General features: G+C 54.9%; 1 protein-coding gene across 6 annotated transcripts in view; it reads left to right on the top strand.

Moving 5' to 3' along the window:
* CUX1 (cut like homeobox 1) overlaps window positions 1-15,527 on the top strand; it is a 348,569-nt gene that overhangs the window by 269,378 nt on the left and 63,664 nt on the right. For 4 of the 6 annotated variants that reach the window (XM_043915053.1, XM_043915054.1, XM_043915052.1 and 1 more), the window contains 9 exons: window positions 2,393-2,451; window positions 5,426-5,474; window positions 6,193-6,289; window positions 7,306-7,977; window positions 9,101-9,166; window positions 10,474-10,575; window positions 12,020-12,867; window positions 14,762-14,927; window positions 15,455-15,511. In XM_043915053.1, the coding sequence (XP_043770988.1) occupies window positions 2,393-2,451; window positions 5,426-5,474; window positions 6,193-6,289; window positions 7,306-7,977; window positions 9,101-9,166; window positions 10,474-10,575; window positions 12,020-12,867; window positions 14,762-14,927; window positions 15,455-15,511 (2,116 nt within the window). The remainder of the gene's footprint in view (window positions 1-2,392; window positions 2,452-5,425; window positions 5,475-6,192; window positions 6,290-7,305; window positions 7,978-9,100; window positions 9,167-10,473; window positions 10,576-12,019; window positions 12,868-14,761; window positions 14,928-15,454; window positions 15,512-15,527) is intronic. The other 2 variants (XM_043915056.1, XM_043915055.1) reach the window with 1 other exon arrangement.

Genomic DNA, 15,527 nt, shown 5'->3' with positions numbered 1-15,527 from the left:
GAGGGCTCTTGGGCTTTTCCCCCAAGTTGGGCCCACACTGTGTGCCTCCCGCCCTGCTCATGTCCATCAGGAGAGGTCCTGAGGCAGCACCAGCCCCACCAGGCCCCCATCCAGGTGTCTGCTCAACCGAGGTTTGCAGGCACTGTCCTGGGTGCTTCCTGACTACTCTACCTCCAGATAAACCACAGAAATTTCAGTGGAAGCTGCTTAGTTCTCCGTGAAAACTCATATTCAACCAGATTCCAGTCCTAAAACCTTCTGATCTGGGCCGATCTCAGGTCTGCAGAGAGAGCCTGGAGACATACCCTCAGGGACCCCACACCAAGATCTGGCAGCGGCAGTGGTCCCGCAGCGAAGGCCCCACAGTGCCAGCGTCTGCAGTGGCTCCTTGTCTCCCTCCCTTTCGCTCAGAGGTCATTGCTGCTCCCATCTCATGGGTGAGCCACCAACCGACGTGCCCACAGGGCTCAGCTTGTGAGTGACAGAACTGACTCTGGGTTCCGGGCCGTGCCAGGTCCGAAAGCTCCATGTCCATCCTTCTTCCTATCTGTCTCCTATTCTGTGAACTCGACCACATCTTACATGTGCCCTGCATCCAGCAGCAGTGAGTCTCATCCTCTGAAGGTGCTTTGCGTCCCAGCAGCACTGGGTAATCTTGTAACAGGAAGTGTTTCCCCGCTGTTGGACCACAGGGAGGAGAATGAAAGAATCGCTCCTTCGTGAGCACCTTCTGAGCATCTTTTGTTGGAAAAAGAGAGCCTGCTACCTCCCGTTTGATTGTGAGGAGAAACCATCATAATAGAGAAAGTTGGCCAGAGGTCTGAAAAAGGAATGAGGGCAAAGCAATTCTCCACAATGGAAAATACAAACATAAGAAACTGCCCACAAAGACCGCAGGAAAAGATGGGCTAAATGGGGGCACATGGGATTCAGGTGAGCATCGCAAGGCTGGTGGGCCAGGTGGGAATCTTCTCTCCAAGTTCTAGAATGTTCTGAGTCGGCTTTAAACTGTGATCATAGACATGGCTGATCAAGCAGAGCCTGAAAGGCAACCAGAAGCCCTACAGATGGGAAGGGGCTGTTGATTCAAGGATGGAAGTTGTTCACCCCAGGCTTGGAAAGAAGCTAAATGGCCAGGACCGTCTGCTGGCTGAGTCTTTGTGTTTCATGTCAAGCTGTCCTATTTGCCACAAAAAGCTCCTTTGGTTGGGAGACAGGAGGATGAAGTTGCAGGTAAAGAACAAACTAGGCCAAACGCACCTTCATAGAAGAAAGCACCCTCTGCTCACCACTGTATGCCAAAGGCTCTTCCTGGTGAGAAGGCCCTGCAGGGCTCTGAATGAAATCAGCCACTTGGGCTCACAGAGTTGAGTGGAGCACATCAGAGCATCCTCATACCCACGAAACTTGCGGTCACGCCCCTGGGCCTTGCCAAAGAGCCCCTAACCTCCTACCCAGTGGACCATCTCTCCTCCGAAAACCCTGGAGTCTGGGGGATGCCATCCAGAAATGCAAACGCATTTCCCTGATACCTGGTACCGATCCCAGTGACAAAGGAGCTGTGACTCTCATCAGCAGGGTCCCACCAGCGGTGTTGACAACTAACCATACTCATCAACTGGCCTCGGGTAGTTTGTGAAAAGCCACTCGCTGCTTTTAAAATGCCAGGACAGCATTTCTTCACTCAGTTTGCCATGTTGGGGGATTTCATACAAAGCGGCTTTTTCCTTGTTCTGTTTTGCACTTTTTTAAACTTTTTCCATCTATTTTCATTGAGTTTTGTTACAACCTCATGGCTGCCGTGTGTGTGTGTGTGTACGCATCCACTCAACACCAGCCCCACGAGGGAAGGACAAGGGACAACTCCACAGTCGTCACCTTCCACTGTGCATGTCTAGGCTGCTTCAGGATGCTGGATGCTTCACAGGGGACGCAGTCAGCGAAGGGCCTTAACCTTGGGCCTGCTGTGACCGGGTCCCATAGACCAGGTGGTGTGAACAGTAGACACTTACTTCTCACAGTTCTGAGGCTGGAAGTCCAAGGTCAAGGGAGCGGCGTGTTTGGTGTCTGGGGAGCTCCCTTCCTTGTTCACAGACAGCATCTTCCCACTGTGACCTCACATGGCAAAAATGGCGAGGACGCTCTCTGAGGTCTCTCTTTTTTTTTTTAATCTGGGGTCTCTTTTAAGGCCCTGATTCCACTCCTGATTCCACCACCCCCCTCCATGACCTCATCACCTCCCCAAGGCCCCACCTCCCTAACACCATCATCACACTGGAGGTTAGCATCTCAGCTTTTGAATTTGGTGGGAGGGACACCACATTCAGTCCATGGCTAAGCCCACCAGCCTGTTTCAGACACGACCACTAATAAAATCCCCCTCTGTTTGCAGCAACTGGAAGAAAAACTCAAGGGACAGGCTGACTATGAAGAGGTGAAGAAAGAGCTAAAGTAAGTGTGGAGATGCCAGTTGGGCCCTGCACAAGCCAGTGCTCATTGGGGACGTTTGCTAAGGAAGCCCTGTGCCTGTTGGGGGACAAACCCAGGTCCTTGGCTGACCCCCCAGCACTGGGCCGACTCCTAGGCTGCCCAGCATCGCAGATGTCTGTACTCAGAATTCTTCAGACTCTTTATAAGACTCTGTGCATAGAAACTGCCAGCATGTACGGAATCAATATGCCTTTATGGGAAATATAAAATACAAGCTTATTTTATAGCTGTAAGTTCCCAAAACAGAAGGAGAACAGAGCAAGGTAGCGTGTTCCAGCCGAGGGTGCATACCTCCCTGGCCACACCTCCACCCGGGAGACAGTGGCTGAAAGCGTGTCCTGCTTCAGTGCTGGCGCCCACGCTCTCATGCCTAGAAGTTCCCTCCCCAGGCCCCACCACCCAGCCTGAGCCTCCCACCATCTCAGACTCCTCTCCCCAAGCTGCCCTGGGCCCACCTGGAGCCCTCACCTCAGAGACTCACCCGGCCTCTCCCGGCCCCCGCCCCCATGGCCAGGTTACCAAACACTACAGAGGGGTGCCTGCAGACCCGGGTCCTCTCCCCTGCTGTTGGCCGGCTCTGCTTCCCCCTCAGGGCACCCTTCTGCCCCCAGCTGTGCCCTGACCCCCTCCCCAGCAGACCCCCTGGTGCCCTGCCTGATGGAGGCAGCTCCCACCTTTGCCTCGAGGTGACTCCCTCTGGTCTTGGCTTCTCCCCGCTGCCCCCACCACTCCACCCCACCCCTCCATCCTCCTACCCCCATCACTCCAGACTGACCCTGCCACACTGATACCTTCCTTCCTTCGCCTTCCCGCTCATCCATCAGCCCTTTTCTCTCTTGCTGATAGTTTTAATTTCTCCTTTTAAAATGAGCCAACACCCACTCACCATGCTGTTCTTTGGATTCTTAATTTCATTCCCTTGGGTTTGCTGGGTGGGTGGAGGGGGGAAGCCCACTGGAAGTCCTCTTTGACCTTCTCGACCCCATGTCAGTAGCCTCAGGGCTCCCCGAACATCCTCACCCCCATGTCACAGACAGCCTTTGCGCACTTCCTTGATTGGCCCCTCGGCTCTCTGCATCTCCAGCTCCTCAAGCTCTGTCCCCTCCCCAACCCTATTTCCAGCTTAGGGAGGATACTTTTTACTTCTGTGCCCACCTCCCCATCCCTTTCCCTCCTCAAAAGAAAACATGAGTGCCTCTGTTCGTGTGGGCCCTCTCCCAGTGTGGAATCGGAAAAGCTGACGTGGAAGCCTTCGCCAGGCCCCCACCCTTCCCAGCCTGAGGCCCGTCCCACACGCCTTCTCCTTCGAGCTCACCTCCATTTCCAGGAGCCAAGGCTTCTAGGCCCCTCCCTTCTGCTCTCTCCCAGCTCCACCTGCCCAGCCGCTCGCTGGTTCTCAGCCCCTCCAAGAACAGAGCCCCCCACACTCCTGCCGGCCCTCGTGTTACCTCTGCATATGCAGCATCCCCCCAAACACAGGCGTCTCTGAGAGCCCCATTCAGGTGGCTTTTCTGTTAAAATGCGTCCCTGGCTTCCCACTTCCTCGTGATGCAAGCGCCCTCTGGACAGTCACTGGTGTCCCTTTCTGTCTCCCCCATCTCCCCGAGATTCCCCCCGCCCCACAACTCCAGAGTCTAGCAAGCACCTTGCTCCTTCACAGCCCTTCTCAAACCCTGATGACTGTTGAGACAGACGCGTCTCCTGCCTGGGTTTTCTCCTGTTCGTGCTGTTAGAAGCACCTGCAGGGCTCCTGAGGCCAAGGAGTGGCTCTGACTCTGCACAGCGCCAGGCACATAAGAGGCTGTCGGTAAATTTGTTGAATAAATGAAGAGACACAGTTTTTAGTATAAACTCAGACGCACTTAGTCTTTTCTTACATGATCCTAAAGAAGCTCACAGACAAGAATATAGTTGCAAACAACGTGACAGCCACTAAGAAAAGACAAGCTTGTCCAGACTGCTTGCCTCTCTTCTCGCGGCTGATGCAACACGGCCCAGCGTTCTTATTATTCTTAGTAGCTCATCGTAAAATAAAATTATGAGCTCCTCCTTGTTCCTGTTTTGTTAGTTTACACGACAGGAGCCACTATGAAGACACAACCGCAGGGAAACCGAGGGCGGTCGGCTCCTTACTGAACCTCTTGGGGGCCATGGCAGAGAGGGGGTCCCCAGGGCCCTGGGCACTTTTCCACATGAGTGGATGGCGCTGCCACGGAGCTTAAAGAAGGGCCAAGGCTCGAGTCAGGGCTGGGGGAGCGCAGGTGGCCCAGTGCCAGGGATGGAAGCTGCCCTCTTTCTTGAGCGTAAGGGGAGCACCCCGGCTCCTTGGGGCCATGTGGACCCAGAGAAAGAACGTTCACGTGTGCCTCACTCTGCAAATAGCTCTCCTGGGCGCCCCAACTCGCTCAGCTCTCGTACTTGTTGAAACAGGCCATGACCACAGTGGCTTCTGTGATAAGGAGGACAGAGGGGAAATAAGCCCGGCGGCCCACACCTTTGTGGTGACTCCTTCCCCTGCCTGGGCACCAGGACAGTCCCCTGCCACCTGTGAGGCGCCTGGTCATGGGGCCTCACTCTTGGTCAATCTTCCTGACTTCCTTGTTAACAGCTTTTTCAGCCCCTCTCGGCTTTACAAATACATTCCACTTACAGCCATGTTATGTCTGTGTTCAACTTAACTTTAAAATTATACTCCGAACAGACCTGGTGTGATTCCATATGGAATGATTTACATGCTGGGCAAGAAACTTTCGCTGGCCAACTGCTAGTTGAATAGTTATTCCAGAGCCGCTATCGGATGATAAGGCTGCCAGCAAAGTTGTTAAAGTTGTCAGTTCCTCAGTTCCTGGAGCTCAGGGAGCATTAGCAGGTCTGCCCCCCTCCCTGCCCGCCGCAGGTCCAAGCAGGGGTAACGGCTCTGTCTTGCTCTCCACAGCATCCTGAAGTCCATGGAGTTTGCGCCGGCCGAGGGAGCTGGGACGCAGGTACACAGTCTCCCTTTGCTTTTCGTGATCATGTCGCTGCTTCACCATAGAGGTTGTTTCTTCTCAGGAACATTTCACGAAGTTAAACCAAATTATCTTTAACTTAAAAGGGGCAAAAAGAGAAAAATCAGTGTTTTTCAAGCTGGTTAACTGAGTTCACGTGAAGTTGCAATTTAACATGGGCAGGTACTAAGAACGTGGGTACAGACACTCTCAGATTGTGTTACAGATCAGCCCCAAATGGACTGACTTAGGAATTTTTATGATCTACTGCCTCACGTGGATGAGAAACAAGATGACGGTGGTACACGGTAACCCAGTGGCCAATTAAAATCTTAAGTCATCACGTGACACCCTGTTCCTGAGGCCCAGAAGGCAGCCAACCCTCGGTGGCTGGCACCAAAAACAGGTCACCTTTGCAGGGCTCTCTGACAGGTGTCAACCTGTCCTATTACTGAAGGAAGCAGAGGTCTAGACGCTCAGATCTGGGGACAGAAGAGAATAATTAGCTGTCTGCAAGCTGTGTGAGCCTAGAAAGAGAAAACTCCCTTCAACCAAAATGAGTGATTTCAGAAAGGAACTTGCGTGTTCTCCACATGCATGGAGCATCCTTGGGAGGCTGGAGGCGGGTCAGATCAGAGCAGGGGCCGTGGGGTCTGGTAGCCCACGCAGCCAGGTGCAGCCGGCCCCGCGATGAGCTCAGCTCTGCCCTGTCTAGGATGCATCCAGGCCCCTGGAGGTGCTGCTGCTGGAGAAGACCCGCTCGCTGCAGTCCGAGAACGCCGCGCTGCGCATCTCCAATAGCGACCTGAGCGGTAGGTTGATAAGTTCTCGCGGCCGCTCGGCCCCCACCAGGGGGTCGAGGAAGAGGAAGGCGAACCGTGAGTCTGGGCAGATGCATGGCGGGCGTCACTGGGCGATGGGAGATGAGAGCCTTGACTAACGAGTGTCCGTCTTCCTCCTCGTCCTCCTCACCGCCCCCCCTCCGCCCCCACCCTGGCAGAGACGGTCCAGGCGAGGCGCGGCAGGCCGCAGGGCGTCTGCGGAGGGCAGGCAGGGCCGTGCTGCGGGGTCACCCCCCGCCGGCGCGCGCGTTCCGTGGCTTTTCTGGTCTCTTCCGAGTTGTGCGGCCTCTGCTGTGGTGTTCCTGGGCTACTTGCAGGGCCGGGCCCTGCCCTGCCCGGCTCAGTGGCGCTTTTCTTCCTTTGTCAGGTTGTCCTTGGGAACGCCTCCCCCATCCTTAGCCTTTCTTTGCTCATCCCAAAGTGGTGGCGTCACTGACTGCTTCGGGTTTTGGCAGCTGGTAAAGCGTTTAAGAGTGTCTCGGGCTCCGATGATATTACATTCTTAAAAATGTGCGTGCCTTCGATCGAGTGGACTCGGTGCGGTACATTCGCCTCAGAGCAAGTGGTGTGAGAATCCGTTGGTCCCAAAATGTCAGTGTTTGCTGCTCCTCAGGTGGGGCCCTTTCTGGTTATAGCTCGAATGCTGGCGGCCCGCTGAGAGGCCCGCGATCTGCCGACTCTTTACTGTGTGTGGTACCGGCTCCTTGTCACGTTAGGAGTTTGAATCTCTGTCAAGGGGAAACTCTCCAGGCTGCAACGTACAAGAAAGGTGCAAACATGAAATGCATGTTGCTTGTTTCGGGGGGCCTCGTTTGGCTAATTTACAAATTCAATCGAAAAACAAACCAACACACCTCATTGGCCCTTGTTTTTTAAAAAAAATGCACTTTTTTTTTCCCTTTTGTGGGGCAAACTTTGCATCTTGGTCTTGGTTTTTTTTCCCTTTGGAATCCCCCATAATGCATTATGTTTGCCCTTCCTTGTAGGGTCAGCCAGGAGAAAAGGGAAAGACCAGCCTGAGAGTCGGCGTCCTGGACCTTTGCCGGCCTCCCCTCCTTCTCAGTTGCCCCGCAACACGGGGGAGCAGGCTTCCAATACTAATGGTACACACCAGTTCTCACCAGCGGGGTTAACGCAAGACTTTTTCAGCTCATCCCTGGCAAGCCCCAGCCTGCCCCTGGCTTCTACGGGAAAATTTGCACTAAACTCTCTCCTCCAACGACAGCTAATGCAGTCCTTCTACTCCAAGGCCATGCAGGAAGCAGGAAGCACAAGCATGATTTTTTCAACAGGTCCATACAGCACAAACTCCATATCTTCCCAAAGTCCATTACAACAAAGCCCAGATGTAAATGGCATGGCCCCATCCCCCAGCCAGTCAGAAAGTGCTGGGAGCGTCTCTGAGGGCGAGGAGATAGACACTGCAGAAATCGCCCGGCAGGTGAAAGAGCAGCTGATCAAGCACAATATTGGACAGCGCATTTTCGGACACTACGTCTTGGGACTGTCTCAGGGGTCCGTGAGTGAGATCCTGGCCCGGCCCAAGCCGTGGAACAAACTGACGGTGCGCGGCAAGGAGCCATTTCACAAGATGAAGCAGTTCCTCTCAGACGAGCAGAACATCCTGGCTCTTCGCAGCATCCAAGGCAGACAAAGAGGTGAGCGACTCGCGGTCGGCACCCACGTGTGAGCCCGGCACGGAGCTGCGTGTGTGCACACGTGCACATGTGGGTGTGTGATGATACATGTGTGCCTCACATCAGGTACAGCTCACAGTCCTGCCATTTCCAGAGCTCAGGGCCCACAGGCACGAGCCCTTAGCCTCGGGGGGGTCTGGCCTCTGAAACTCACTCTGCACCTCACATGAGGTGGACTCGCTGTTGAGCACCACATACTGGGTCAGAGGGAATTAACGCATGACACCTGATGCGTTTCGTGTCCAGCAGTCCTTTCGGCCTTGGGTGCTGGCCTCGGGTGGGGAGGGGCCCGTGGGTGCCACCCGCCCTAGAGCAGCAGCAGCAGCCAGGGCAGGCCTCACGTGGCGCTGGGTCCCCACGGAGGGCGAGCCGACCACGTGGGCCCCCTTCCTCCTCCCTGCACACAGTCCCGTGGCCCGTGATCAGCACACTCCCCATGTGTTAAGTCCCGTTAGCGACCTGTTCAGCATCATAAGCAAACATACCTGCCTTGAGTAAAATACATTAAAGTATTAAAACACCCTTTGTACCCCGACCCTCCGTAAAAAGATAAAAAGCCCACCCCATCCCTAATTGCAGGAACTCCTTCCCTCTTTAACAAACGATAGGCGATCCTTCTGCCAAAGCAGCACTGATAGAGAAAGGGAACCTTATCAGACAGAAATACAGACTCAGAGAAGGGAGACATTTTAAACAGTGTCTGTTTGCACAAAGGACATTGATCCTTTTACGGCAATGTTAACTGGGATCGACTGTCTTTGGATGATTCATGTGAGCTTTGTTCCGGGGCTGGTGGGCGATTCGCTGGGCGGCAGAGCTCCCTCCGTCTGACCCCCACAGCGCTGATGCCGCAGGCCGCCCCCCAGTTCTGTCCGATCCCCTCTGGCGGCAGAGCCGTGGCCTCTGCAAGCAAGTCAGCCAGGGAAGGGCCTCTCAGAAGTTTCTAGTGACTCCCAAGCGGCATAGGAAGCCCTGAGCCCTCTCTGTAGCAACAGGCGGCTCAGATTTCATGTCACGCAGCCCACATCGTCAGCACCACCATCCCCCTGATTGTTTTGTTCTTACCACACTTGTTTTTCAACAGAGAATCCAGGCCAGAGCCTGAACAGACTCTTTCAGGAAGTACCGAAACGAAGAAATGGGTCTGAAGGTATGTCACAGGCAGGTGTTTTTCTTTGCAGTTAGTAACCTAGGAAGCAGCATGCCCTTAGCTGTGTATTTGGGTTCAAACTGTATAGTGTGATTCTGGCCTGGAACCTGATGGAAAAACAGAGCTAGTAAGTATAAAACAAAGCACGGGTTCAAGTACACACGGCCCCTCCCTCCCCCACCGTGGCCCCGCACTCTACCGAGTGCGGGAGGGGGTGGCACCCCTAAGAATCAGCCCCAAACTGCAAATCATGCCCCCCCTTCACATTCAAATTACAGCTCTCCCTGTGTTCTCAGAAGCAGGTGAAAGAATAACCCTTTGTTGCTCTGAAAAAAATCAGGTGACCGAGTCAGATGAGATACTGCTGCTTCCTTGTCCCTTCCCCAAGCTCGGAAATCCGTCGAGGGTGCAACCGATCAGACAGATTCCAAATGTGGCCGGCTCGCTCGCCCATGGGTCCCGGCGAGCCAGCCCCCACTGCCCTCCTCGGAGCTGCAGCTTTAATGGGGTTCTGTGCCGGTGGTTGGCTTGTTTTGATGATTTGATGTGGCTGTTCATACTTAGTAAGGTATCAACCAGTTAAAACATGTGGACGGCTTCTGGGAAGCATCGAGGCCAGCCCCCAGGCCAGAGTAGCTGCAGTGCATCTGGACACGTGGCTGCTCACCATGTGACCAGAAGACGGGATTCTTGTCCTTTAGAAATGTCCGCAGGCTCCTCTCCTTGTTCATGTGATAAGAGACCCGAAAATTTTAACTTAAGCCTCCCTTTGTACATCCAAACGATGGCGGGAGGATCAGCCTCGACCCCTTGCCCCTTCTGCCCATTTTTCCTCTCTGGCCTCAAGGACGTACATGTACAGGGAGGGCCTTAAAGATATCCCAAGCCAAAGCAGCTTGTGGAGTTGCTTTTAAACGACTCACAAAAAAAAAAAAAAAAAAGCCTTGCCCTTTAATCCTTCATTTATATATATTTATATATATACACACACACTGAATTAAATGATTTGCTCTCCCTGGTCCCAACCCACGGGTGATACCCAGCTTGGATAGTGTCAGAGCTGGTCCCACTGGCCAAACACTGTTTGACACCAGGTGGAGTCAGCAGGAAGCCCTTCCTGCCCAGGGTCGCCGTACCTGCTGTGAAGTCACCCGCACAGCAGGTACGGGTAAGCGGGAGGCCGGCCTGCCTCCTTGTCATCGCCGGCCTCAGCTCACCCAGCTATTTGTCAGAATGCCATCTTTGTGCAGCACTACATTTTGTTCCAGGTATGGGTTTGATGTCATCGGTATGGCTTCTCCCCGCAGGTAACATCACCACCCGGATCCGAGCCTCTGAGACCGGGTCTGACGAAGCCATCAAGTCCATCCTGGAACAAGCCAAGAGGGAGCTGCAAGTCCAGAAAACCGGTACGGAGTTCAGGATTTCCACCACTGCCTTCCACGCTTATGTCGTGAGCGTTCTGTTCAGCAGTAATTAACTTCGTTTAAAAAGAAATAGAGAAAAAAAAAGAAATAGAATGTGTGTTTTCAAGCCTTTAGTACAGGGGGGAGCAGGTCTGTGTGACCTGTGTTTTGCTAATACTTACCATTCTAGGTCATTCCTTAGGCCTAGCCTAGAATCTCCATGACTTAAATGAGCAAGTATGTATCAGATTCCCTTTCTGAAATATAACAGAGGCTTCTGTTATTTGGTATACACTTGACCACACACTGGTGAAAAATAAACTCTTTAACAACTGCTTTAGAGAACAAAAGTTGGCAGGAAGGAGCAGGAAGTGTAAAAGGACCAGTGTCCCCACCTCTGCAGTCAGTCAGCCCTGGGAATCTGCCCTCAGAGCTCCCTGCGAGCCGCCTTGTCTAAGAGGAGGGAACACCAACATTTCAGCTTTTCTCCAGGTGACCAATGATTGAGAGGCACACCAGGCTGCAGATTCAGCTCAGACCTTCCACTAGAGGGGAAACTGAGCACCCACGTTCTCCTCCTGAGGTTCCACACAGACACACACCTGCCCTGTGCCCCTGAAGCCCCTGCTCTGCCCAGTCCTGCCACCAGGGACCAGGGTGTGAGGCCCCACCAGGCCTGGCAGCAGGCAGCGTGACACTGAGCGCCCACCACCCCCTGGCCACGCCCCTGGGCTCCTGAGCTAGGGCCAGCCCACTGGCTCCCTACGCCAGCCCTCTGCTTCCCCTTCCCCTTGGTGTCCACCCCAGAGTCACCCACCCAGAAGGGAATCTGAGCTAACAGAACCGGTGGAATTTTGGAACATAGCACACGAGAATGTTAAGTTTAAAGTCATCCAGGGGACTTCCGTGGCGGTCCAGTAAGTGGGACTTTGCCTTCCAATGCAGGGGGTACAAGATCAATCCCTGGTCAGGGAACTAAGATCGCATACACCTCATGGCCAAAATACCAAAGGTAAGGCAGAAATAATATTGTAACAAATTCAAAAAAGACACACAATAATAGCCCACATCAAAAAAATAATAATAAATAAATCAAATAAATAAATAAAGTCATCTGGGAAAGAGTCCAGGATGGTGTGTCTCAGAGCTTTTGTACAGTTACACCCCCCGCCCCCCACCCCACCCCCCATCTTACTCCTGATCATAACTCCTTTCAGTCGGTGGGGCCACGGAGCAGTAGCTCTAGCCCTTCATTGCTGTTCCAACAGGATGCATGAATGGTTCACATTTCACGAGGTGGGAAATGCTGAGATCACAGCTCAGTGAGGTTGTCCCAAGTAACCTGCAATCCGTGGCGGGTTAACTGAGAAGGACATGGGTGGGAAAGCCCGTCCCCGCCGGGAGTGGGTGCTGTCGCCGCCGTCTCACCTGCGCGTTTGCTCTGCAGCAGAGCCGGCCCAGCCTTCCTCGGCATCCAGCGGCGGGAGCGCGGACGATGCCATCCGCTCCATCCTGCAGCAGGCCCGCCGGGAGATGGAGGCCCAGCAGGCCGCCCTCGAGCCCGCCTTAAAGCCCGTGCCGCCGTCCCAGACGGACATCGCCCTCCTGACCCCCAAGCTGATACCTGCCTCGCCCATGTCGTCCGTGTCCAGTTACTCCCCGCTAGCCGTCTCCCTGAAAAAGCCCGCCTCGGCTCCGGATGCCAGCGCCCCCACCCTACCCAACCCGCCGGCCCTGAAGAAGGAGTCCCAGGACACGCCCGGGCCAGACCTCCCGGGAGCGGCCGACCCCGCCGCACAGGGGGTCCTGAGGCACGTGAAGAGTGAGCTGGGCCGCGGCGGCGTGTGGAAGGACCATTGGTGGAGCGCCGTCCAGCCTGAGAGGAAGAGCAGCGCTCCACCCGAAGACCCCAAGGCCGAAGACGCCAGCGGCGGCAAAGAAAAAGGCAGCGGCAGCGCTGGCAGCGGCGGGCAGGCACGGGCGGAGCGCAGTCAGCTCCAGGGCCCCTCCTCCTCTGAGTACTGGAAGGACTGGCCCAGCGCAGAGTCGCCCTACTCCCAGAGCTCAGAGCTGAGCCTGACCGGAGCCAGCCGCAGCGAGACGCCCCAGAACAGCCCTCTGCCCTCCTCACCCATTGTGCCCCTGTCGAAGCCCACCAAGCCCTCGGTCCCGCCGCTGACCCCCGAGCAGTATGAGATCTACATGTACCAGGAGGTGGACACCATCGAGCTCACCCGGCAGGTGAAGGAGAAGCTGGCCAAGAATGGCATCTGTCAGAGGATCTTCGGGGAGAAGGTACGAGGTGGGGGTTCCATTCAGGGGCCTGGGTCTTCCCATTTCTTTTCACTGCTGAGGACCAGGGAGGTGGGGGATCTGTCTGTAGGATGTGGCCATCACCCACTTAATTAACCAAAGAGAACCGTGGCTTGTCCACTCCCAAACTTGCAGGGAGACTAGCCAGTGAACGCTCCCATTTGCTGCAGCCCCACTGGAGGCCAGGTTCCCGGCAAGGCCCTCTCACCCTCTGTGGCCCTTTAGACCTCTCATCATATATGAGGTGGTGGCAGAGTCACCCTTTGACAGATGAGGAAACCGAGGCTCAGGGAAGTTGACCACGTGCCCCAAGCTAGCAGATAACGAAGTCAAGCCCTGTCCCTGTGGCCAAGCGGAGCCCGAGGCACCACCTCTGTAGGCTGTTTTGGCCAAAAAGGATCTGATCACAGAGAGGGATGACCAGCCTGCAGAGAGCCAAAAGGCACTTGGTAGAAACAGCAGTCAGAAGGTGCTTGGGTGTTGTCCGGCCAGGGGGGTAAAGTGACTTGCCCGGGGATGTGCAGCTAGCGGTGGCAGGGGCAGAGCCGCGCAGGGCCCAGGCTGTGCCCTGGAGACCCTCATTTTCTCATCGTCCTTCCTGGCTCACGAAAAGCCCGGTCTGTGGGTAAGCTCCCAGACACTTTCTGTTCTTGGCGCTTCCTTGTCACTAAGATTCTGGATAATGGGGATTTACCAGGCCTGCAAAATGTAAGATAAACATAATACTCCAGGATAGTCTTAGATTAAATAACGACTGGCTAAGGAGAATGAGAAGCACTCCAGTCCCGTAAAAGACAGCCTTCCTGAGAGGCACAGGACTGGGTCAGCAGTGGCCTCGGAGAGGCCCGTGGGGAGCCTCCTCTACCACCTTCCCAGGCCCTGCCTTGAGTTCAGTGTTTGCAATACACCGTGTCATGCATCCTTGCAATACGGTTCTGAACTGTTGGTCCCGATCTTGCAAAAGGTGATGGGGTGAATAGGAATGAGGATGAGAATTTAAAGTCCCTTGAAATTTCTAGTTCAGTGTTGTAAAAATATCCTTTGAGAACATTTAAATAGACATTTGTGCTCATGCCTTAAATTTAGCAGAGACTTAATAGCATTGAACTTGTTTGGCCCATGAGCGCAGTTTATTCTGGAACTTGAGAACTTTTCAAAGACTGATCGGATGCAGCCCCTAAATATCTCTGGGCTGCATCTGTGTCCTGTGGGGGGTGTTTGTGCCCATACATATGTATGGCCATATGTGAGCATAAGAAAAGTCGGGTATGTATGTGCAACTTGTCGACCGTCGGCACTGAGCTCCACTCCCAGGCTGGCTCCTCTGTCACCACCAGCTCACCTCTGGGCCCCTACCTTGGAGCGGATGTGATCAGAGAGAGCCGACCTTTCTAAATGCCAGGCTGGTCTGGCGTCAGCGCAGGAGACAGGCGCCCGAGTCCCGCCGGCATCCGTTGCTCCTGGTTTATCTGAAGGGGTCCTTGGCCCCCAGCACCCTGGCCTTTCCTGGCGCCACCAGGCAAAAAGCAACATGGTTTCAGTGCTTCCTGCTCAGGTTGTCAGGGCAACAACCCTGCAGGCTTGGCAGGATCAAGACCCTGTGGGGAGGGGGGCCCCTCCCCTCCATTTGCCCGCCCCTCTCTCCCTAGGAGCTGAAAGCGGGGACCATGACTATGGCTCCCTGTGCCAGGGCACCAGCCCACCCGTGACCTTGTAAAGCTTAGCCACCCCCCAGGGGCCGGTTCTGCACTCCACCCGGGAGTGCTCCAGCGCCGCCCTGCCCAGCCACGATGCCACACAGCTGCGCGTGTAACACTGAGGCCTCACACCAGAGCCAGGCGCTGATGCCACTGCGTGTCCTTGGTTGCCGTTCCAGGTGCTAGGCCTGTCACAGGGCAGTGTCAGCGACATGCTGTCCCGGCCGAAACCCTGGAGCAAGCTGACCCAGAAAGGCCGAGAACCCTTCATCCGGATGCAGCTCTGGCTGAACGGCGAGCTGGGCCAGGGCGTCCTGCCCGTCCAAGGGCAGCCGCAAGGGCCAGGTAGGGGCGGCCCCGCCCCCAGGCTGCTTCGGGGAGCGGGGAGGGGCGTCCGCGCAGGGAGGCTGAGATGCCTCTTTCCTCCACAACCTGTTGCCATGCGACTGACTCAGTTTTTCGGAAAGAGAAGATTGTGCCTAGCTGATTTTATAAGCAGCAGAAAATGAGTTACCAATTAAGAAAATGCTGTTTATACATAAATATAGGTAAAAGTCAAGTAGCTAAATCAGGGACTCAGGAAAGGAAATCAGCCAAAGGCACAGAATGAAGGCTCTCACGGGCAGCTGCTTCTGCCTGCCCCCCAGCTAGGGGCCAGCTTGCCACCAGCAGCACTTGGCCTGTCCACGTGGGTCCCTCCTTTTCTACGCTCTGTACCCCCGCCAAGTCTGCCCCCTCCCGTAAGGAGTGAGGACCTTCCCTTGGACCTTTAGGCCCTTATGCTGTCCCCCATCAGCTGCACTCAGGGAATTAAGAAACTTTAACCCCTGAGTTTGCTTCCTCATGTAACTGTCCCCCTTTCTCTCCTTTAGTCCTGCACTCCGTGACGTCACTACAAGACCCCCTGCAGCAGGGCTGCGTGAGCTCAGGTAACTAGCCACAGTT

This window comes from Cervus elaphus, chromosome 10, assembly GCF_910594005.1.
Source record: "Cervus elaphus chromosome 10, mCerEla1.1, whole genome shotgun sequence".
NCBI lineage: Eukaryota > Metazoa > Chordata > Mammalia > Artiodactyla > Cervidae > Cervus > Cervus elaphus.
The sequence above is the reverse complement of the archived record's forward strand: the minus strand, read 5'-3'. Positions and strand labels throughout refer to the sequence as shown.